This window comes from Aquarana catesbeiana, linkage group LG12 (assembly GCF_042186555.1).
Source record: "Aquarana catesbeiana isolate 2022-GZ linkage group LG12, ASM4218655v1, whole genome shotgun sequence".
In the NCBI taxonomy this organism is placed as follows: Eukaryota; Metazoa; Chordata; class Amphibia; order Anura; family Ranidae; genus Aquarana; species Aquarana catesbeiana.
In genome coordinates this window covers 167,864,105-167,889,756 of record NC_133335.1, presented here as the reverse complement: position 1 = coordinate 167,889,756, position 25,652 = coordinate 167,864,105, and the positions used below count along the sequence as shown (strand labels likewise).

The following is a 25,652-nucleotide window of genomic DNA, read 5'->3' as shown; positions in this document are numbered from 1 at the left end:
TACTAGCTGATTATGAAATACTTACCTTAGAATGAACCTGTTCCAGCGGCACCCGCACACTGCTGAGACGGCTGACATTTTCTCCGGAGTTTCTTACGGGTTCATGAGCGGGAGCTGTTTGATGTGATATATGTAAAGAGACCGCACAAACCATTAGTGTACATAAGCCATGTTTACTCAAAGAGCCAGCAGGAACAGGAAACACCACACAGGAAGAAGAAGTACAGAGATGAACCAAAGAGTTTAATTCAAAGAAACATATCATCCAACACATCTCCCCCTTTTTAGTGTTAATAAATGAACATTGGAAATCCTTGTGCAAGGATTCCTTTAGACCTCTTTGAAGTTACTGGGCTCCTCTCATCACGTACTGGTATGCTCTGTGCTTGACAGCTGTCGGATATACTTGCTTGCCCAGAACTGTCATTGCCGTTGGTATGAGGCATTGCCGCTGTACATGCTTCACTGTCAATTAGTGAGTATGTCCTTGTGATACTGGGTGAGTCCGATCTATCAACGGGATACTGAGATTCAGGCTGCTCTGCCACTCTCAAATCCACTCGATTGCGGCGATAGAGAGTTCCTTAAACGTCCACAAGATAGGAGCGTGGTGCAACCACAAATACCTATTTTCCAACGGCCTGTTCGATCTCCTGGTAATGGTTTCATACGGATTCGTTCCCCAATATTCAATTCTGGCAAATCTCTGGCCGAAGTGTCATATCGTGTCTTTGACACTTGTCTCTTAATCCTTAACTTTTCTGTAACACCTTGTATGACAGAGGGTTCAAACAGCCTATTTGCTACTGGTAAGGAGGTCTTTAATCTCCTTGAAACAGCCTTTGTGCCAGACCACTATCCATGCCTTCAGTCTGAGTGTTTCTCCAATGTAAAATGGCCTTCCATGGGTCTTTACCATCACTTTGTGCTTTCTTGCATACATTTTTAACAATCTTTACAGCTGATTCAGCTTTGCCATTAGCCTGTGGATGACGTGGGGAGGAAATAACATGCTCAAACTTCCATTCAGTGGCAAATTTTCTGAATTGTAGGCTTGCAAACTGAGGGCCATTGTCGGAGATCACTGTATCTGGTTGGCCATGACGTGCAAACTGAGCCTTGCACCTCTTAATTGTAGCTTCAGTGGATAAGTCGGGAAGAAGGTCTATTTCCCAGAAGTCTGAATAATGATCGACTAATAGCAGGTATTCCTTGCCTGCGTAGTTGAATAAGTCCATACTGATAACCTGCCACGGACGTGTAGGTATCTCATATGACATCATGGTTTCTTTTTGTTGTAAATGGGCATATTCATTGCAGGTGGGACAATTACTGACAAAGTCTTTGATTTCACCATGCATGTTGGGCCAGTAAAGAGTATCATGAGCTTGTCTGTAGCATGCTTCACCACCAATATGGCTGGAGTGTGGCACGATGACCCTTGGACCTTTGTACAAGATACCGTTTTGTATGCTGATCTCATCTCTAAAGGACCAGTATTCCCTTACAATTCCAGGTACTGCCTCTTTTTCATCTAGCCACCCACTCAAAACAATAGACTTCAAAGTTTGTAAAATTGCATCACTGTTAGTGTGCTGTATGAGTTGATGTAGTCGCTGATCTGTGACATTAAGATAGTCCGCTTGATTGATATCAGCAAAGAAATATTGCTCCTGTTGCAGCAGACAAATTGTACGATACTCATGCTCACCTCCAGGTGCCACATTATCTGACGTAGCTCTGCTCAGGGTATTGTTGATATACATTTCACATCCTGGCTTGTAGACAACATTGAGGTTGTAATGCTGCAATATAAGCATCATTCTCTGCAAACGCTTGGGAGCACACAAAAGGGGCTTTTTGAATATGGCTATCAGAGGTTTGTGATCAGTTTCAGCTGTAATTGAATCCCATCCATAAAGATAATGATGGAAACGCTGACAAGCAAATACAATGCTTAAAAACATTCCTTCTCAATTTGAGCATAATTTTGCTCAGCTGAGGAAAGAGCTCTGGATGCATATGCAACTGGCTGACCTTTCTGCAAAAGGCAACAACCTGGACCATTTTTACTGGAGTCACTTTGTATCGTAACAAGCTTTGCGACATCATAGTATTTCAACACTGGTGCGGAGGTGACCAAGTGTTTTATATCCTCTACTGCCCGCTCATGCTTGGGAAGCCAGTGCCAAACTGCATCCTTGTCCGGAAGTCGCCTTAATGGCACACACCTCAGATAAGTGTGGCAGAAATTTTGCTAGGTATGCAACAAAGCCAATAAATCTCTGTACCGCTTTGGCATCAGCAGGCTGTGGCATGTCCACAATGGCTTTAATCTTATCCGGGTTAGCTTTTAAGCCTTGTGAAGACAGGATATGTCCATGGAAATGGACTTCTTCCACCTTGAACTGCAATTTCTTTACACTAAGCCTCAGTATCACCTGCCTACAACGATCCAGTAGCGCTATTAACTTTTCATCATGGTCATGCTCAGCCTCCTCATCTGTATTACCGCAGCCAACTATAAGAATGTCATCAGCTATTGGCTCAGTTCTGTGAAGACCACCTAATAGTTCATGCTGTTTTCCCTGGTATAACTCAGGTGCTACAGAGACTCCAAATGGTAGTTTGAGCCTTCTCTTTCTGCCCCAAGGAGTCCAGAACGTGGTCATGTAGCTACTTTTTTTTTCATCCAGTTTGCACTGTAAAAAGGCATCTCTAGCATCAACAAGTGTGAAGACACGTGATTTAGGTAGTTTGTGCAAAATATCATCAAATGTTGGCATTAAGTAGTGTGACCATTTCAGGGCCATATTCAGATCTTCTCAGGCTGATAACAACCATGTTACTGATCCAATCTGTAGGCTCTGATACTGAAGTTAGATGTCCCTCAGCTTCATATTTATCTAGTTGAGCTTTAACCTGTGGCTTAATGGCGATAGGCACATTGCGTGGGGTACATTGTACAGGTTGAATGGTAGGATCAAGTTCAAAACTAACCTCTCATGGAACAAAGACTATCAGGCCCTCAAACACATCACTGTAGGCATGAAGAATTTGCTATTTTGTGAGTGGCCTAGTCAGAGATATTGCAGGCTGATTATCAACATTATGTAGCTCAGCAGGAATGGTGAACAGCATCAGTCCAAGGCGCTCACATGTTGAACCCGATAATATCGGTTTCTGATCAGCGTCAACAATCTCAAATTTCAGTTTGTGTATACAATCACGTATGCTGCATTCTGTTTGGAATAGCCCCAATGATTCCATTAGTTCCCCTGAATACAACTTTAGTTTGGTGCTGCTAGGCTGAAGGGGTGCTCTGGGTGCCAGTTTCATTATGTCCTTTATACTCACGACATCACATGTTGCACCCGAGTCCAGCTGGCAGAGTTGGATTATATTGTTTAATCTGAGGTTTACAAACCATTTTTTACCCTTTGTGATTACAGCACCAATGCATTCTGAGGAGTAAACCATATCAGTGCTAAGCAGGTGTGCATCCTCCGGATCTGACATTTGCTCAATTGTGTGCAGCTTCCTTGCTTCCATTCTACTGGAGACACAAACTGTTGCAAAGTGATTTTGGTTTACCACATGCAGTACAGATTTTCCCATATGCAGGACACTTTTCTTTCTCTCGTACATGCACATTGCCACAATACTTGCATGATGCAGGCTTCCTCCCAGGTGAGTTGTGTAGGTGACCCTTGTGCTGAAACGTATGCTGGTGGTTTTTGAAGCTTTGCTGTTGTTTAGAGGCTGCATTGATATTGTCAATCAGTTTATCCTGCTCCATAGCTTTCATATGTTTGTCAGTAAGTTCTGCAGTGCGACATATCTCAATTGCTGTTTGTAGATCTATATCATGTTTCCGCAATAGGTGGCGGCGTGTGCTTTCACTGGTGATACCCAAAACTATTTTATCACGAATAAGTTCATCTCTCAGAGAGCCATACTCACAGCTTGCAGCTTTTTCTCTTAGCCGTGTGACAAACCTGTCTATTGATTCACAGTCTTCTTGCCTACAGCAGCCAAATATATATCTTTCATATATGACATTTTTAGAGTGTCTGAAGAAAGCTTCTAATGCATCCAGAATGGTTTTGGTGTCACTCTTTTGCTCCTCTGAGGTTCAGATTATGTTTGTAAACATGGAGGCATTCACTGCCCATCACCCTCCTCAGTGTGGCTGCTTGCACTGCTGCAAACTTCTCATTTAACCCTGTGGCTAGGGAGTAGTCCTCAAACTCTGCTCTTAAAGTGGTGTTCCGGCCGAAATTATACTTTTTAAATAAAAATAACCCTATAATACACAAGCTTAATGTATTCTAGTAAAGTTAGTCTGTAAACTAAGGTCTGTTTTGTTAGTTTATAGCAGTAGTTTGTTATTTTATAAATTTACAGCAGGCCATGGCCATCTTAAGTGTGGGCATCTGAAGCCAGACTGTATTTCTTCCTGGATCTCATCCTTGTAGGTTTCAGGTCAGGTTTCCATAGCAACGACAGTTTCAGAGGAAGTTGCCGCCCCTTCCCAGAAGGCATTGCAAACAGGAAATGATGCGATGGGCCACGGCCAGGGAGGAGGAAGTGAAAAATGAATATAGCAGATATACAGTAGGTGCTGAGAAAAAAAAATAAAAAATATCCAATTTGTTTACAGTGCACAGTTTAGTGAGGGATGCTGAAGAGTTGTAAAAGTGGGTGGAACTCCACTTTAAATTGTCCCAGTTACTGCAGTGTTGCCTCAGGCAGTGGAATGCTGTTAGCTGCCATGATGCTATTTTCCTTGCTGCAAATACTCAGCATCCAAGACAGGACTGCAATTGTTAGGAGGCACAATCAATTACAAGAACACTCACATCAAGGCTAGCAGGCTCTCTGCATCAAGTGTGTAGAAAGAGAATGGATCCAGAAATCTTCTGACACCATGTTTGATGTGATTATATGTAAAGAGACAGCACAAGCCATTAGTGTATATAAGCCATGTTTACTGAAAGAGCCAGCAGGAACAGGAAACACCACACAGGAAGAAGTACAACAGAGATGAACCATAGAGTTGCATTTAAAGAAACATATCATCCATAACAGGAGCTGCCGTTCACAGCATGGGCCTCGGAAGGAACAGCACCGGTGGCCGTTCCTTCATGCACCAGTAACGTCACTGGCTGCATGTAATGTAAACATCTCCTAAACGGTACACGTTTTAATAGATATTTTCACTACCTATAAGTAAATGTCAGCAGAGAAAGCCTACTTCCTCTTTAAGGTTGGGTTCGCATATATGTGAATTGGATGCATTTTTAACCATATCCAATTTGCAAAACACGTGAATCTGACCAGTTTTCAATGGAGCCAGTTCACAAATCTGCTGGGCGGCCGCAGTGCGGTTTTGAAAAGAGTCCTGTACTTTTTTAGGTCCATTCAGGTGCGAATCCAGGATAATCGCACCTGAACCGGTGAACAGAAATGCACTGGACTCCAGACTGCAAACCACAGCCGCAGATATGTGAACCCAGCCTAAGGCCCGGTTGACACTTGTGCGATGCCAGACATCGCATGTAATTCGCAGCACACTGCTGTTCACGTTACATGCGATGTCTGTGCGGTGCGATATCAGCCATAGAGATAGTAGGGCTGATATTGAACCGCATTCGGTGCAAACACGCACAGGACCCTTTTTTCTGTTCGGACCAGAATCGGATCGCATGTGTGTTCACACATATACGATCCGATTCATGTCCGAACTGTCAGTTCGCAGTGCGATATGCAAGCTGCACCTGGGGGTGTCGTTAACAATGTATTGACACTCCCCAGTGATTCGCATATGGCAGTGTGAACTGACATGCGAGTCGGTGCGATGCAGTGGATTCGCAGTGTTCTCGCATCGCACCAGTGTGAACAGGGCCTAAAGGATAAGTTTACCTTTCATAACCTGTTACATGTTACACCCATATTTGGGGTGATAACCAACACACCAAATGTGTTAAAGATTCCAAAGAATAGCTGCTTTGCTAAAACAACTCCTACCAAACAATTAAAGTGGATGTAAACCGGATTCGTGAAATTTGAGCTGGGCACATATATCTGCAGGGATTTCTTCTCTCTCTTCAAAGCACTAAGTCCCATGGCCTTCTCATGCTAATCAGCATGATAACTTCTGACAAGTTCTCCGACATGTGATAAAACCAGCCTGAAATTTGTGTAGGGGAGGATGCTATAAATAGATTAGCAGAGAGCTTGCCATGAAACAGAACAGCCCTGAGAGTGTCTGCCTATGTGGAGAGGTGGTCTGTGCCTTTCCTCCAATTAGCTGTCTTGGCTATATGCCCAGATCTCACACTCGGTGCTGAACAGGAAGAGAAAAATCTCTAACAGGATGTGAACTTTCTAAAGAATATATAGCTGAAGATAGCAGATATACATGTGAAACTTATACATAGCTCCCAACTGTCCCTGATTTCCAGGGGGGACTGTCCCTGATTTGGAGCAATGTCCCTCTGTCCCTCTTTCCCCCTCATTTGTCCCTCATTTTGGTCTGATCTATATAGTTGTATATAAAATGTACTTTTTATCTTTCAAAAAATGTTTCCCAGTGCTAAACCTTTCATCCAAATTATAAATTGCTGCATTTGTAAATTTTAAAAGCCAATATAAAGGAATAGTAGTGGTAAAAGTCCTTGTGGATTCAATTAACCTTTTTTTTGGTTAATGCTCCTTTAAGGGGGTGTGGCAAAACGTTGGGAGGTATGCTTATCTAGGGAGATTTGTTTAATCCCTGAGGCTGTTCACTTCACTTTAAAGAGGAACTACACTCTGTCCACATAATCTATAATTAAAACATCTTTGCCATTCTGAAGATTCCCTCCAACCACTTTGTATATTATTTTACATATACTGTGATTCTGTACTTGCCAAATATACTGCAGAAAACCCCTTCCACTAAGTCTGTCTGCATCCATTTTAACGGTGGGCAGCTGAAGCTGCTGCCTGTTCACTTCCTGGATTTACACAGAGGCACGCCTCAAGCTCTGCAGCTTTCATTGGCCCTCTTATGACCCATCCTCCCCTCCCGGCAAACTTTCACGAGAGAGAGAGAGAGAGAGAGAGAGAGAGAGAGAGAGAGAGAGAGAGAGAGATGTCATAAGCCTAGGCTAATAATTGTATAAAAGTATTTACTGGCAGAAAAAAAAATGTTTTACTTTCCAAAGTTAAAACAACAAGAGCAGAAGATTTAATAGATGGAAAGATGAAAAATGACTGAAAGTCCGCTTTAACTAATGAAGAAATTCCTTCTTGATCTAAAAAGAAACATTATGCATGATCACAAAATATATGTACACAGCTGGGCGCCCACAGTTAGATGCCAGCGCCCCGGAGAGGAGGGGGAGAGGAACGAGGCTTCCTACACCGCATCACTGGACCGTGGGACAGGTGAGTGTCTGATTATTAAAAATCAGCAGCTACACTTTTTATAGCTGCTGACTTTTAAATGGGTGGAACTCCATTTTAAAGTGATTGCGAAGGCTCGTTTTTTTTTCCCTATAAAAATAACAGACATGTTATACTTACCTGCTCTGTTACAGTGGTTTTGCACAAAGCAGCCCAGATCCTTCTCTTCTCGGGTGCCTCCCTCCTGTTCAGTGCCCCCACAGCAAAAAGCTTGCTATGGGGGCACCCGAGCTGAGTCACAGCTCCATGTGTCCATTGAGACACGGAGCCCCAACCTGGACCCACCCCCTCACTCCGTTGATTGGCTAGCTGACTTTGATTGACATCAGTGGGAGCCAAGGGCACTGCTGCTGTGTCTCAGCCAATCAGGAAGGAGAATCTCGGACGGCTGAGACATTCGTGGACATCGCTGTACAGAGACAGAAAAGTATTAGGGGGTGCTGGGGCAACTGCTGCACACAGAAGGCTTTGTATCTTAATGCATAGAATGCATTAAGATACAAAACTTTCTGCCTTTACAACCCCTTTAACTTTTAATTCTCTGTATAAATAAATTTGCTGTTGGTCACTGCCCATGACCTCAAGAGCTTCTTTCCCAAGTCTATGTTGAAGTCCATAACTATAAACTTTTAGCCTGTGTGTCACCTTTCATTCTCCCTGACCCAACATACCTGTCACCAGCAAAGTGAGATGGGCATTGGCTTCTGTCAACATAGGCATGACTTGGGTCTCAAACAGAGTAAGAGCCTTTCCTGTTCCACCAAAGGGGTTTAACAACACAAGAACACGGACTCCTGATGGCACGAGGCATGGCTGTCCTGTGAATGATAAGGTAGATATTATGAATTTATTACAAAAATATACAAAAAGGACTCACCACTATAGACATCATTCCATGAGTGAATTTCCTTTCTTAGTACTGAACTAAGCCAAACATTTTCTATTGAGTAGAATCAATACTTAAAGGAAAGCCGAATTGGATACACTTTATCCATCAGCCATTTTTTAATCTTTTTTTTAATTTGTAAATTCTTTACATTCAATGTTGACAAAGGTAGTGAATTGTAATATGAAACATCGATGTGTTCAAAAGTAATGATCAATCTTATAAAAATAAAGTGGTTGCAACAAGAATAATGTCTGTAGTGCCTTGGTGTACATGTGTAGCCAAACACCAAGAATATACAGTCCATCGGTGAGTGGTGGAGGAGTACACATAGGTGTATATGTATCCTCAGAGGAGGTCACTGAGATGTTTACCACCATATCGACATTATATAATACTAAACTGAAAAAATGAGTTAAAATAATAGTCAAGATGGGAAGGGAGGGTTGAGGGGGGTGAGCCACAATGTGCCATATCCTCTAGCAATCTGGAGGATATGGGTACGTATAGAATGGTATCAGCAATGAGAGATAGAAGCTATTGAAAAAAGTGGATTAGAAAGGTGTCAACATAGATTTCCATGGGGACCAGGTTTTGGCTTAGGTGTGTAAGGAGCTGTAAGATATTCCATGTTATGGATACCATAAATGCATTTATATAGATCTGATTTGGATGGTGCAGCTAAATGTCTCCATTTCTGTGCTATTAGACATCTTGCATCAGTCAAGAAGTGGTTCATTAGTTTAATGGAGTATCTTCTCAACCTTTTAACCCTAGAGGAACCCAAAAAATTATTTTCAGGTCCCAAGGAACCCTTACTAAAAACAATTTATCAGGGGTCAATAGGAACAATGCCCCTTATACTGGTGGCCAATAGGAAGAATGCCCCACTTAAAGTGGTGCTCAGAATGCCACCCTTAAAGACAGCTGAAAAGATATTTGGTGTCATGCTGCTGGCTTTGCTAAGTGATGCTGAAACTTGAACTCTGTAGACACCATCAAAAAAGGTAGTTCATCACCCACAGCTCAAGGAACCCCTAGCAACCTCTGGAGGAACCCCAGGGAACCCTGGTTGAGAATGGCTGATCTAGGAGTATCTAGTTATGAGTAAGCCTAGAGGGAAGTTAACTGGTTCAAAAGGAATGGATTGGCCAATGAATGTGTCTAAGAGGAATTTGAATGTTTGCTGGAAAAGTTTTATTTTGGGGCATTGCTAGTATATGTGGTATAGGGTACCTATATGGGTATTCCATCTCCAGCAAATAGAGGGAATTATCAAATTAATTATGTGAAGGAACTCAACAGTGAGGTACCAACAATAGAGGATTTTATACAGTTTTTATTTTCAAAGAGTTTTACTGGCATTACTCCATCTATCCTCTCAGTCTAGTTCAAGTTCACAATCTAAAGAACTTTCCAATTTAAATATACAACATATTTGGATTTGGGGAATAGGTAAGCATCCATGGTTTATATGTAATGGAGGATCTCTGTTATCAAGTGTTTGCAGGAAGGGCCTTCAAGACAGAGTTCCCCGAAGGGGGACTACCTGGAAGGCTGCAAATTCTTTAAATGGACTAGGCATAATGCTTGATTTGGAGATAACTGAATAAAGATTTAGGTTAAAGGTGGTTTACAGCTCCTGAAATGAGAGAATAACCCTGGGGTACTACACCTCACAGAAGGAGCTGAACTCAACATTTAGAACAAAATCTGCCCAGAGAGTAATATAGAAGCATCCATTTGTAACCTTTCCTTAGGAAAATGCTAGCTGTCCGGCTATAATTCTTATCCTCTGGCTTCAGGCTTTTAAAAAATGTTCTGGGGCTTTAATGCCGATCCAGGCTTTACTGCTTAGGGAGTCACCGACTTGAAACACTCATACAGTCAGAAAAGTCTTAAAGCCTAACTTCAGCCAGAGACAGCCAGGCTTGTAAGCTTGACCATAAGTAGATGAGACTATAGAAACCTACCAAAAACCTACCTAGAAAAATTGTGAGCAAAGGATTCACATGCAGGTATATAAGGAGTGGAAATAGCAGGCAAGTTGGTAACTTAAAAAAAATAAACTGTTATATATTTATATAGCAGCAGCTAAGCCAGCCATAGAGCACTTGAATCAAGTATGGGCAGGCGGAACGTACCAATCAACTTGGATAAAATCAGCCTGCTGGATTTTTTTCATGCAATTATTGCCAGTGACTGTTATTATTATTATAACAATAATCACTGTGCTCTCCAGGCGGGGACGGCTTCCACCGATGGGAGAACCCAATGGCTCTGTGGGAGAGATTTCCCTGTCAACACCGTGGTTGCAGGAAAGAAATATGCTCCGTCTATGACTGGCCTAATGCAAGAAGGTTCACATTCCAGCAGTCCTCCAGGAATCTGTGGCAGGTTAAGCACCAGCTTTTGCAAGCCCATTGACTCAAATTGGTGAATTTGACAGGAGGTGCAACCTGTCAGCTTAACACTAAATTTGCTGCAGCTGCATCATGGAGTACAGCCACCTCTCTCACTGTGTTAGGTTTTAAATGGGCAGTAAAATCTTGGCTCAGCCACCTGTTTTTACTGCCTTTGGCTACCCACGTGGAAGAGGCCTAACTGAACTAGACCAGTCCTCTGTTAATTTGGAATAAGAAATGTCAATAGTCAGTAATTACCTTCAGTATACACACACACACACCACAATCTATAGTCAAATAGTGGAAAGCATACAACATGAAATACACTATATTGTCAAAAGTAATGTGACTCCTGCCTTTACACGCACATGAACTTGTACATGGTTAGTACATGGTTAGTAAGGTTGAATAAAGACACCAATCCATCCAGTTCAACCTGAGTGAGTGTGTGTCTACAATTCTCCCTATCCCTGTACATTGTGTCTCATTAAGATGCTCATTTATTATATTATTATTTATTTAAGGTACCCATATAGCGTCATCAATTTACAAAGCGCTCCACACATACATTGCACCCTACCCTCAAGGAGCCCACAATCCAAGGTCCCCAACTCACATACATACACATATATATATATATACACACATACACACACACACACACACACACACACACACACACACACACACACACACACACACACACACATATATATATTATATATATTAGGGCCAATTTTGTACAGAAGCCAATTAAGCTACCAGCATGTTTATGGAACTTTGGCATCCCAGTCTTAGTCCGTAGGGTTCAATATTTAGTTGGCCCACCATTTGCAGCTAGAACAGCTTCAACTGTTCTGGGAAGGCTGTCCACAAGGTTTAGGAGTGTGTCTATAGGAATTTTTGACCATTCTTCCAGAAGCGCATTTGTGAGGTCAGGCACTGATGTGGAAGAGAAGGCCTGGCTCGCAGTCTCCGCTTTAATTAATCCCAAAGGTGTTCTATCAAGTTGAGGTCAGGACTTTGTGCAGGCCAGTCAAGGTTTCTCCACCCCAAACTCGCTCATCCATGTCTTTATGGACCTTGCTTTGTGCACTGGTGCGTAGTCATGTTGGAACAGGAAGGGGCCAACCCCAAACCGTTCCCACAAAATTGGCAGCATGAAATTGTCCATAATATCTTGGTATGCTGACACCTTAAGAGTTCCCTTCACTGGAACCAAGAGGCCAAGCCCAACCCCTGAAAAACAACCCCACACCATAATCTCCCCTCCACCAAATGATTTGGAGGGGTGGCCCAATACTTTTAGCAACATAGTGTAGATGAGCGAGTTTGGGGTGGAGGCACTTGACTGGCCTGCACAGAGTCCTGACCTCAACCCGATAGAACACCTTTGGCATGAATTAGAGCTGGTACGGTGAGCCAGGCCTTCTCATTCAACATCAGTTCCTGACCTCACAAATGCGCTTCTGGAAGAATGGACACACTCCTAAACCTTGTGGACAGCCTATCCAGAAGAGTTGAAGCTGTTATAGCTGCAAAGGGGGGCCAACTCAATATTGAACCTTACGGACTAAGACTGGGATGCCACTAAAGCTCGTGTGTGTATATAATTTATATAAAAAAAAAAGGCTGGCGTCACAATACTTTTGACAATATAGTGCAGCTTTGCTTTCTCATAATCATCTCATAATTCATAAGAATCTGATCATTCATCTCTATGATAATACATCCGGCTAAATTTCAACCCCCCCAAAAAAATTGTATGACGCCGTGCTGAATTGTGGGTGCATTGACAGTGGAAGGATCTTAAAAGGGGCATAGTTAAATAAAACCTGAACCTTCTCCAGATATACCCAGTGCACATTTGCTATAGTCCTTTTACCCATGAAATATGCTTTAACCACCTCAATACCAGACACTTTCACCCCCTTCCTGCCCAGGCCAGTTTTCAGCTTTCACTCACTTTTTGAATACCAATTACTTAGTCATGCAACACGGTACCCAATTTCTGAGACAGATAGGAGCTTTCTTTTGGTGGTATTTAATCACCACAGGGTTTGTTTGTTTTTTGCTATATAAAAACAGAAAAAAAAAATACAGAATATGAAGAAAACACATTTTTCTTCATTTCAGTTTTTTGCATATAAAAAGTCTGTGTTAAAGAGTCTACAAACTATAGATAGATAGATAGATAGATAGATAGATAGATAGATAGATAGATAGATAGATAGATAGATAGATATACACACACATGAGAGAGATAGATATAGATTATATATATTTGAAAATTGAAGGGTTAGTGTGTGGGTGTGGCGCTGTCCTAATTTATAGAAATACTTGGTAAATTGTGTGTAGCCAAATCCCATATATAAAGTCGCATAAACCAAAATTGCAAATAAAAGAAAATTCAACGAAAATAAAAACAAAACATAAAACAGCAAAGTGACTCCCTTTGGAGTGTGTAGGTGTAACGTTGTCCTAGTGGAGAAAAAAGTGGAGAAAATGGAAAAAATGGAAGAAATCGCATAAAGGACTGCTGCCTCCACAAATGTGATTTCCACCAAGGTGGAAAAAACAGAAGGTAGGTGAAGGGTTAGTGTGTGGGTGTGGCGCAGTCCTAATTCATAGAAATACTTGGTAAATCGTGTGTAGCCAAATCCCATATGTAAAGTCACATATAAAGTATAAACCAAAATTGCAAATAAAAAATTCAACGAGAATAAAACCAAACATAAAACAGCAAAGTGACCCCCTTTGGAGTGTGTAGGTGTAACGTGGTCCTAGTTTAAAAAATACTTTGTAAATCGTGTGTAGCCAAATCCCACATGTAAAATCGCATGTAAATTATAAACAAAATATAAACAAAATCGCATATAGCAAATTTAACGGCTAGGTTGGCCCCCTTTGAATTGGGGGAGGGGGAAGGGGAACAGGGGATGAAATGCAAAAGCGTCAGAATAGGCCACGCCCTACGCGTTTCGTCATAGGGACGTCAACTGGACGCTCCAGTTGACGTCCCTATGACGAAACGCGTAGGACGTGGCCTATTCTGACGCTTTTGCATCATCTCCCAGAGGATCACCAACCTAAATCTGACGCTCTCCTGTTTTGATGACATTTGGTTGCCTATTATAAACTGCTTAAATGTGAGTACCATTCTGTCATCTGCGTTCCATAAAGAGTGTTTTATGGTTTTACGCTATGGAATCTCCTCTTTCTTCTCTTATGCCTAAAACGTCACCGTGACCCAGAAACAGCCTGTGGATTGCCGCACAGTGGCATACACTGTGACTGCGCATTACCCCCGCAGGGGTTAAAGAAGCTGGTGAGTGTCCGCATGATCACAAGACACGAGCACCTGGTCACCAAGATTTATACAAATACCTGCCTTGTTTTACAAAGATGTCAAGTTTTTCACTTAAATTGCACTGAGCACTAGTCACAATTTAACCTATGTAATTATTCAGCAATGTTATGTTTGTCAATCACTATATGGGGTTTTTATGCGGATGGAATAGCTTTGGCTAAAGTCATTTTTTGATTTCATCCCCTGTTCCCCTTCCCCCAATTCAAAGGGGGCCAATCTAGCCGTTAAATTTGCTATATGCGATTTTGTTTATATTTTGTTTATAATTTACATGCGATTTTACATGTGGGATTTGGCTACACACGATTTACAAAGTATTTTTTAAACTAGGACCACGTTACACCTACACACTCCAAAGGGGGTCACTTTGCTGTTTTATGTTTGGTTTTATTCTCGTTGAATTTTTTATTTGCAATTTTGGTTTATACTTTATATGCGACTTTACATATGGGATTTGGCTACACACGATTTACCAAGTATTTCTATGAATTAGGACTGCGCCACACCCACACACTAACCCTTCACCATATTTGAAAATTGATCAATCCTGATGTATTGACAGCCTCATCTAATTTTTTGAGGTCCTAAAATGCCAGGGCAGTACAAATATGCAAATGATCCCTTTTTGGAAAGTAGACAGTCCAAGGTATTTAGGAAGACATGGCGAGTTTTTTGAAGATGCAATTTTTTTGTCACAATTTTTTGAAAAATTAAGAAATAAAATTAATGTTTTTTTATACACATACGGTCACCAGAGCAGTACAGTTTTATCATATGATTGGAGTGGCAGTGATCAGTATAGTGACTCTGTCTGCTCTGGGGATATGATCAGGATTTTTTTTCTCTATGATTGCATATTACAGTGATAATCTGATCACTGTTATAATGCCACTCCATCATTTTTTTGAATAGCATCCATTCATGTGCCATTGTGTACTATTGTTGATAGCTATGATTGGCTACAGCTATCAAATGGTACAGGTCAGCTGTGATTGGCCCCTGTACCATGTGATCACTATCACCACAATAGTACACAATGAATGGCTATGAATGAAAGCTATTATGTACTACTGACATTTGATCGCTGTGTCACAGCAATCACATGGTACCAGGACCAATCTGTAATCTACTCTCTGTGCAGCCCCTAGGTCATATGATGTCCACCCTGGATAGGGAAGCTGCCATCCGACTGCTATTTTACAATAGGCCAGGTGGGAAGTGGCCTCAAGCATGACACAGTATGCCAACCAATCAGCTTCTATCTTCAGCTTGTTCAGTTAAGCTTTGAAAATTAAAGGATATTCCAATGTTACCTGTAGAGGCGCTGCTCAACTAGAAACCAAATGGGCTTTCCAAACATCAGTTCAGACTGACAAACTGCATTTTTACAGCTGCTAAGCAAATCATAACTAGAAACTGGCTGTAAGATTCCCTTTCCCTGGCAGCAGTAATATCTGGTGCATTGGATGCTCATTAATGACAAGCTGACAGCTAAACTTACTGACACTGCACAATTTCCATAAAACCTGGGAGCCGCGGGTCTCCAACTTTATGCCATCAGATTTCACCACTGACTATTATAGGGCGTACACACGGTCGGACATTGATCGGACATTCCGACAACAAAATCCATGGATTTTTTCCGACGGATGTTGGCTCAAACTTGTCTTGCATACACACGGTCACACAAAGTTGTCGGAAAATCCGATCGTTCTAAACGCGGTGCCGTAAAACATGTACGTCGAGACTATAAACGGGGCAGTGGCCAATAGCTTTCATCTCTTTATTTATTCTGAGCATGCGTGGCACTTTGTCCGTCGGATTTGTGTACACACGATCGGAATTTCCGACAACGGATTTTGTTGTCGGAAAATTTTATCTCCTGCTCTCCAACTTTGTGTGTCGGAAAATCCGATGGAAAATGTCCGATGGAGCCCACACATGGTCGGAATTTCCGACAACACGCTCCGATCGGACATTTTCCATCGGAAAATCCGACCGTGTGTACGGGGCATTAGACTTATGAAAAGAAACTCCGCTCATCTGATGTTGAGATGATGCCTCCACGTCTTCTGTGGTGCTTCTGTCCAATTCTCAACTCTACTCCCCTTCCCTACTTCTTTTTTTCTCGGAAGGAAAGAAAATCGAGTAATCTATGACCTGCCTTAGCCCATGAATTAGTAATAGTTCTTTATACTTTGGCGGCCCATACAGGATTCAGTTTCCTTTCCTTCCACCATTTATGAAAGGAAAGAAAGTTCCTAGATTCCCCCTTCAACGCATTTAGTGTTGATGGATGGGGCACCATTACTCCCACTGACACCAGTACCTTGGTCCTTTGTTTAGAAAGAACAGTAAACTGGTCCTTTGTTTATAAAGTTTGGAGACCCCTGGCCTAAAGCAATGAATGAGAAGCTGAAAATGATTGTTAGGAGACAGGGGTCGGGAATGTGATCTGCATAGGGATGATACTGGAAGCTATAAACAGTTGCCCAAGTATGAACCAGGCCTATGACTAATCAAAGCAAAGAGCAAGAGTCTTGTCCCTGATGCGGTCACTGACCCTTTATTCTGACCCTCAGGAGGTCACTGACCAATCTGTTTGTAAAGTTTCTGCTAAATGTTCCTGGGGAAAACCAGACTGATGAAACAACTGGGTTACACAGCTGACATGCATATAGGAAAAGAGATGTAAAGTGGCTGCGAAAGCCCAAGTAGAGTTGAGCTCGGTTCACACAGGGGCTGACTTACGGCGCGACTTTGCAAGGCGATTTGGAGGCGACTTGAGCGTGACTTTGAGCGACTTACAACACAACTTCAAGTCACCTTCAGGACAGGCGACTTTGCCTGTGGCCAATCAGAGCTAATCAGCTGTTGTGACATAACTGTTGATCCTGTTCTCTTCCTGGGTAAATTCTTTTCTTTTTCCTGTAAAGTCGCTTTTTTTTTTTTATTTTATGGGATTTATGAGGACAGTTTTAAAAAATCATACACAATCTTTTCCCATAGGATTACCTGATTAACTGCAAGTATCTATTGGGGTTGTAGTAGGGGCGGCAGTAGATTGCATCTTTTATGGGCTATCATTGTGCATGCCATAAACAGAATTTCTTCAAGATTCTAGTATACCTTTGCCAATGGAATACCTTGAATGAAGTAGTATTTGCAGTTAAACGGCGACACCGACGACGGGGCCCTAATACTCCCACTGACACCGATGACGGGGCCCTAATACTCCCACTGACACCGACGACGGGGCCCTAATACTCCCACTGACACCGACGACGGGGCCCTAATACTCCCACTGACACCAACGACGGGGCCCTAATACTCCCACTGACACCGACGACGGGGCCCTAATACTCCCACTGACACCGACGACGGGGCCCTAATACTCCCACTGACACAGACGACGGGGCCCTAATACTCCCACTGACACCGACGACGGGGCCCTAATACTCCCACTGACACCGACGACGGGGCCCTAATACTCCCACTGACACCGACGACGGGGCCCTAATACTCCCACTGACACAGACGACGGGGCCCTAATACTCCCACTGACACAGACGACTGGGCCCTAATACTCCCACTGACACAGACGACAGGGCACTGTTACTCCCACTGACACCAACGATGGGGCACTATTACTTCCACTGACGATGAGGCACTATTACTCCCACTGACACCGACGATGGGGCACTATTACTCCCACTGACACCGACGATGAGGCACTATTACTCCCACTGACACCGACGATGGGTCACTATTACTCCCACTGACACAGACGATGAGGCACTATTACTCCCACTGACACCGACGATGGGGCACTATTACTCCCACTGACACCGACGATGAGGCACTATTACTCCCACTGACACCGACGATAGGGCACTGTTACTCCCACTGACACCGACGATGGGGCACTATTACTTCCACTGACACTGAGGCACTATTACTCCCACTGACACCGACGATGGGGCACTATTACTCCCACTGACACCGACGATGGGGCACTATTACTCCCACTGACACCGACGATGGGGCACCATTACTCCCACTGACACCAACGATGGGGCACTATTACTCCCACTGACACCGACGATGGGGCACTATTACTCCCACTGACACCGACGATAGGGCACCATTACTCCCACTGACACCACCGATGGGGCACTATTACTCCCACTGACACCACCGATGGGGCATTATTACTCCCACCGACATCGACAATGGGGCACTTTTTTTAAATCGCATGCTTTTGATTTTTATATACAAACAACAACAAAAAAACAACATTAAAACTTTACAATCAAATTATCCAAACAGAATCATATAAACAAAAACAGACATTACATAAAAAAAAGAAAAAAAAAAAAAAAAAAAAAAGAGACAATGGGGCACTATTACTCTCACTGACATGGACGATGGGGCACTATTGCTCCCACTGGTACCAGCAATGAGGTATTATTACTCCAACTGGCACCAACGATGGGGCACCATTACTCCCACTGACACCAGTACCTTGGTCCTTTGTTTAGAAAGAACAGTAAACTGGTCCTTTGTTTATAAAGTTTGGAGACCCCTGGCCTAAAGCAATGAATGAGAAGCTGAAAATGATTGTTAGGAGACAGGGGTCGGGAATGTGATCTGCATAGGGATGATACTGGAAGCTATAAACAGTTGCCCAAGTATGAACCAGGCCTATGACTAATCAAAGCAAAGAGCAAGAGTCTTGTCCCTGATGCGGTCACTGACCCTTTATTCTGACCCTCAGGAGGTCACTGACCAATCTGTTTGTAAAGTTTCTGCTAAATGTTCCTGGGGAAAACCAGACTGATGAAACAACTGGGTTACACAGCTGACATGCATATAGGAAAAGAGATGTAAAGTGGCTGCGAAAGCCCAAGTAGAGTTGAGCTCGGTTCACACAGGGGCTGACTTACGGCGCGACTTTGCAAGGCGATTTGGAGGCGACTTGAGCGTGACTTTGAGCGACTTACAACACAACTTCAAGTCACCTTCAGGACAGGCGACTTTGCCTGTGGCCAATCAGAGCTAATTAGCTGTTGTGACATAATTGTTGATCCTGTTCTCTTCCTGGGTAAATTCTTTTCTTTTTCCTGTAAAGTCGCTTCACTATAGATGAGGATCCGACTTGGAGGCGACTTCCATTGAAATCTATGGGTACAAGTCGCCTTGAAGTAGTACAGGAACCTTTTCTGAAGTCGGAGCGACTTCAGTAGTGTACAGTAAGATGGCTCTCATTAACTATAATGGAATTTCTTATGTCCAGCGACTTGAGGTCTGACAAGTCAGATCCCAAGTCGCTGTAGTGTGAACCGGCACTTAACCACTAGGCGTCCGCGCTATAGCCGAAAGACGGCTACAGCGCGGACTTCAATTGCCGGGAGGGCGTCCCTGGACGTCCTCCTGTTTACTTCCGCATTGCGCGCTCCCGCGAGCGCGCATCGCGGAAGTTTTGTGCTGGCCGTGTCCCTCGGACACAGCCAGTCACAGATCGCCGTAAACGGCCAATGACAGCGGCCGTTTACAGTGCGATCGGCGGTGCCAACGAGAGATGATCTCATATGTAATGGGCGGCACAGTGGTGTAGTGGTAGCACTCTCACCTAGCAGTAAGAAGGGTTGCTGGTTCGAATCCCAACCACGGCACTACCTGCCTGGAGTTTGCATGTTCTCCCTGTGCCTGCGTGGGTTTCCTCCGGGTACTCCGGTTTCCTCCCACACTCCAAAGACATGCTGGTAGGTTAATAAGATCCTGTCTAAAATTGTCCCTAGTATGTATGAATGTGAGTTAGGGACCTTAGATTGTAAGCTCCTTGAGGGTAGGGACTGATGTGAATGTACAATGTATATGTAAAGCGCTGCGTAAATTGACGGCGCTATATAAGTACCTGAAATAAATAAATAAATAAATATGTAAACATATGAGATCATCTCTCATCGCCGGCTCTCCCTCCTCACACAGAGACAGCGTGTGAGGAGGGAGAGCGGAACCGCTGCGGCGGTGAGTGTAAAAGAGAAAAAAAAAAGTGTCCCGCTGTTAACGGTCCCTGTCATCTGCCCCTGCCATGTGATCTGCCCTGCCATCTGCCCCTGCCATGTGATCTGCCCTGCCATCTGCCCCTGCCATGTGATCTGCCATCTGCCCTGCTATCTGCCCCTGCCATGTGATCTGCCCTGCCATCTGCCCCTGCCATGTGATCTGCCATCTGCCCTGCCATCTGCCCCTGCCATGTGATCTGCCATCTGCCCTGCTATCTGCCCCTGCCATGTGATCTGCCCTGCTATCTGCCCTGCTATCTGCCCCTGCCATGTGATCTGCCCTGCCATCTGCCCCTGCCATCTGCCCCGCCATCTGTCCCGCCATCTGCCCCGCCATCTGTCCCGCCATCTGTCCCGCCATCTGCCCCGCCATCTGTCCCGCCATCTGTCCCGCCATCTGCCCCGCCATCTGTCCCGCCATCTGCCCTGCCATCTGTCCCGCCATCTGCCCTGCCATCTGTCCCGCCATCTGCCCTGCCATCTGTCCCTGCCATCTGCCCCGCCATCTGCCCTGCCATCTGTCCCCAGTGCCATCTGTCCCCACTGCCACGTATAAGTGCCATCTGTCATCAGTGCCACCTGTCATTAGTGCCACCTGTCATTAGTGCCACCTGTCATTAGTGCCACCTGTCATTAGTGCCACCTGTCATCAGTGCCACCTGTCATCAGTGCCACGTATCAGTGCCACCTGTCATCAGTGTCACCTGTCATCAGTGTCACCTGTCATCAGTGTCATCAGTGCCACGTATCAGTGCCATCTGTCATCAGTGCCACGTATTAGTGCCATCTGTCATCAGGGCCACGTATTAGTGCCATCTGTCATCAGTGCCATGTATTAGTGCCATCTTTCATCAGTGCCACGTGTCATCAGTGCCACATAGTGTGCCATTTGTCATCAGCGCCACATGTCATCAGTGCCACATATTAGTGCCATCTGTCATCAGTGTCACGTGTCATCAGTGCCATGTATTAGTGCCATCTGTCAGTGCCACGTATTAGTGCCATCTGTCAGTGCCACGTATTAGTGCCATCTGTCATCAGTGCCACATATTAGTGCCATCTGTCATTAGTGCCACCTGTCATCAGTGCCATGTATTAGTGCCATCTGTCATCAGTGCCACATCAGTGTCAGTGCCACGTATCAGTGCCATCTGTCATCAGTGCCACATCAGTGCCACGTATCAGTGCCATTTGTCATCAGTGCCACGTCAGTGTCACGTGTCATTGTCCTGGTTCTCCAGGGCCTTCAAAAGTGTAATAGGTAGTCAACAAGTTAGATGTGTAATTTATGCTCCTAGAACACTTGATGGTGCTCCCTGCATGTTGGGCCTGTCTATGTGGCCAGGCTGCGAAAAAGTCCCACACACGTGGTATCGTAATACTCAGGAGGAGTAGCAGAATGTATTTTGGGGCGTCATTTGTGGTATATACATGGCATGTGAGAGAAATAACCTATTATAATGACAATTTTGTGGGGGAAAAAAATAAAAATAAATAAATCTTCATTTTGCAAAGAATTGTGGGAAAAAATGACAACATCAAAAACCTCACCATGCATCTTACTAAATACCTTGGAATGTCTACTTTCAAAAAAGGGGTCATTTGGGGGGTATTTGTACTGTCCTGACTTGTTCGGGTCACAAGAAATGAGATAGGCCGTCAGTACATCAGATGTGATCAATTTTTTATGATTTGCACCATAACTTGTAGACTCTATAACTTTCACAAAGACCAAATAATATCCACTAATTTGGGTTATTTTTACCAAAGATATGTAGCAGTATAAATTGTGGCCAAAATTTATGAAGCAAAATTACTAATTTGCAAAATTTTATCACAGAAACTAAGAAAAATGCGTTTTTTTTCAAAATTTGCGGTCTTTTTTCATTTATAGCGCAAAAAATAAAAAACCCAGAGGTGATCAAATACCACCAAAAGAAAGCTCTATTTGTATGAAAAAAAGGACAAAAAATTCATTTGGGTACAGTATTGCATGACTGAGTAATTGTCATTCAAAGTGTGAGAGCGCTGAAAGCTGAAAATTGGTCTGGTCACGAGGGGGGTTTAAGTGCCCAGTTGTCAGGTGGTTAAAGTTGGCAAAAGAAAAAAAAAAAACAAACATTCAGAACATATTCAGATAATGGGTAAATATTCAAAATTAGAAAAACCTATGCGTTGTCAAAATTTTAATTTGAGATTTTTGAAGAAAAATCATCTGCATAGGTTTGCTTTAATGGCGGCACATATTTACCTTTCCTACACTCCTCTGTTCTGCCATTGTGAGCCTAGGATACTACACGGTGCTACGAAGTATGGGGAGTATATAACTCATTCTACTTCTTCACATATGACAGCACTGACAATTGTTGATTGGCTGCTGACAGCATTTGGGGAGAGAGTCTCAGACCACATATAAGGTCTAAGCAACCACCATTTCAAGAAAAGATAATCATCTCACAACCCCATTTGGGGAAAAAGCAAAACATTTTTTGCTACAGATTTTATTTTATATATTCTATCAGTTGTTTGACCTCTATCAGCAAAATTATTGGGAATATATTTGGTATTTATTTACATACTGTCAGTAGTGATCATGTTATCTGTTGTGTTGGTTATGGGGCTTATCAGGAGCACACAGCCTGGAGGATGACAGCCCCTGAAAACGTAGATGGGGAAACCCCACCTATAGCTATCTCTGCGTTTACACAGATAATATGGTATATCTAGTAGGAAGTCAACTTTCATGGCCTGCTACTTAGAGGACAAAGTCACAGGAACTGCTACTATAAGAATGAAATGTATTTTTCTTTTAGCAAAATTTAGGATGGAAGTTATTATGCAGATGGTTTAGATATCAGCTTATCAAAATGATCTTATTAGGTGAATAATTCCTTCAAACAGCTGACTTCCTACCCAGAAACCTGACTGAGGAACACTGAAGACAATTGTCCTCTGAAACAGACAGAAATGACAGCCAGCAGAGACAAAAAGCTAACCCCATGCCATTTGCCCTTTAACCACTTGCTTTCCGGGGCCCTTGAGGATAAAGTCATGGCTGTTGGAATTTTTTTTTATGACACTTAAAGGGTTATTAGTGTATATTTAATCATAAATGATGGCCTTAGAATTATTCCTCTCACTCTGACGTTCACAGCGTTATTGCACATGGGTGGTGCAAATCGCTGTTTACATACATGTGCAGGATATACACTTGCAGTTGTGTGTATGCACAGGAGGTTCATTTTATTAAAATATTTTTTTACACTTTTACTTTCCATTGAAATTTATTTCCATCACGGGGGCCTTGGGGCAGGTGACAGGTCCTCTTTATGGAGATATCAGGGGTTTATTAGACCCTCAGTGTCTACCCTGCCCTTCAAAGCATCTAAGCAAGCACAGATTGGGGGACTGCCCTTTTCACTGCAGTAAAAGTGACCAGGTGACTGAGCTGCCAGAATCACTTTTACAAAATGGTCAATTGCCATTAGCTCGTTATACTGTAACTACTTGTTGACAAGATGTTGTTGTGCATTTAGTAGTCAACAAGTGGTTAAACAGTCTGTGATGCTAGAGGCTGGTAAGTGGAGCTTGTGATTATATGCTTACTGTGATTGATGTACACTGATGACATAATCGAAAAACCCAATCAGCTCCCGATCGTCAGTACTTGACGACAAGCTGTCCCTTTGGGAGAACCGATTGAGCACACCGGCAGAGTAACATGGCGATGCATATATGCAGCAGCTCTATGTTAAAGGAATTGTAAAAGCGGAAGGTCTTTTATCTTAATGCATTCTATGCATTAAAGTGGTTGTTAATCTGCTTCTATTACATGCTGCCATCCTCTCTGCACCATTATAATAATTGTCCCTTTGCCTGTGTTCTGTAAAAAATCTGCATGATTGTACCTGTATGAGCTCCGCTCCCAGCACTCAGCTGATTCCTCTCATTGCTTCTATCTCTGGCTCACAGCTGTAGTGGGCGGGGCCAAGCCCTCCCGCTGATGTCACCCGGGGAGGAGGGGGAGAGAGGAGAGAGTGAGCACCGAGCTGCCGACAATCAGCTGAGCGGCGCTCATATATGTACAATCGTGCAGATTTTTTACAGAACACAGGTACAATTATTATAATGGTGCAGAGAGGATGGCAGCATTTAATAGCTGATATGAGAGCAGAAGGTGGGGGGAGGGGCGGGCAATGGTACAAGCAGAGAGGGGAGGGGGGAGAAGGACACAGGAGACAGATAGCAGGCTGCGACGGACCATGATAGCACGCAAACGGACCATGATGTCAGGGCTCAGCAGCCATGATTATCATGGTCAGTTTGCAGAGGGGAGGGCATATCCAGGCAGGATCAGCCAGGTATTTCAGGTGATACAGGGGTCCAAGTGACACAGCACAAGCACTGTGCTGTATAACATGCTTTAAGGGAACAAGATCTTTATTTTTTGGGGTTAAAAAACACTTTCAAGATAAAAAAAAAACCTTCTGTGTGTAGCAGCCTCCCCAGCACACCCTAATTACTTACCTGAGCCCCTGCTCTCTCCAGCGATGTCCATGAATGTCTAAGCCACCTGGGACACTCCTAATTGGCTGAGACACAACAGAGGTGCCATTGGCTCCCGCAGCTGTCAAAGTCAGTCAGCCAGCCAATCAGGGGAGAAAGGGGCGGGGCTCCATGTCAGAATGGATACACAGAGCTCTGACTTGGCTTTGGGTGCCCCCATAGAGAGCTGCTGGCTGAGGGGGCACTCGATAGGAGGGAGGGGCCAGGAGCAGCAAAGAGGGACCCAAGAAGAGGAGGAGGATCCAGACTGCTCTGTGCAAAATCAACTGCACAGATGACGTAAGTATAACAGGTTTGTTATTTAAAAAAAAAATTAAAAAAACACACACACACACACACACACACACGACTTTACAATCACTTTAAGGCCCACTTCTGCAGCGTATATGTGTGACACGGCAGGAAGAGGTTATAAAGGGCCTTTCATGCAAATACCATAAAAGGTCCTGTTGTCTTGCAGCCTTCAACCCTATATGTATCAAAAAACAAACAGAAATTCCCAACACTGCCCTAGCTTGTCTGATAGAGGTCCAAAAGATGGTGTATGAAATTTCCAGAATTGTGGAAATGAAAATAGTTATGCACCTATATATGAAACAGTGTCTCTTATATACTCCATCTGGATGGGAATGAGAGACAACAAATCTATGAGAAAGGTCTGTAATATCCATTGGAAACAGGCAGCCTGTTCTGCGGTCTGGGAACCCACAGGGGTAATAATAAGAGGCTGTCTGTGTCCAGGTGGGATCCTGCATGAGTGAGTGGAATAGCCCTAGCCTCAGCAGCGCTCCGTGAAGACAGGAGGCAGGACGCCGGAACCACGAGCTGCAGGGAGCAGAATGACAGCTGTCAGACCCAGAGTAGAACTGACCAATCAGAACACGTTTCAGAGTCAAGTCACGCCT

At 43.6% G+C, this 25,652-nt stretch overlaps 1 protein-coding gene across 1 annotated transcript in view; it reads right to left on the bottom strand.

The window, feature by feature from the left end:
* SPHK1 (sphingosine kinase 1) overlaps positions 1-25,652 on the bottom strand; it is a 77,825-nt gene that overhangs the window by 23,692 nt on the left and 28,481 nt on the right. The window contains exon 2 of the mRNA XM_073606195.1: positions 8,124-8,270. Within this exon, the coding sequence (XP_073462296.1) occupies positions 8,124-8,270 (147 nt within the window). The remainder of the gene's footprint in view (positions 1-8,123; positions 8,271-25,652) is intronic.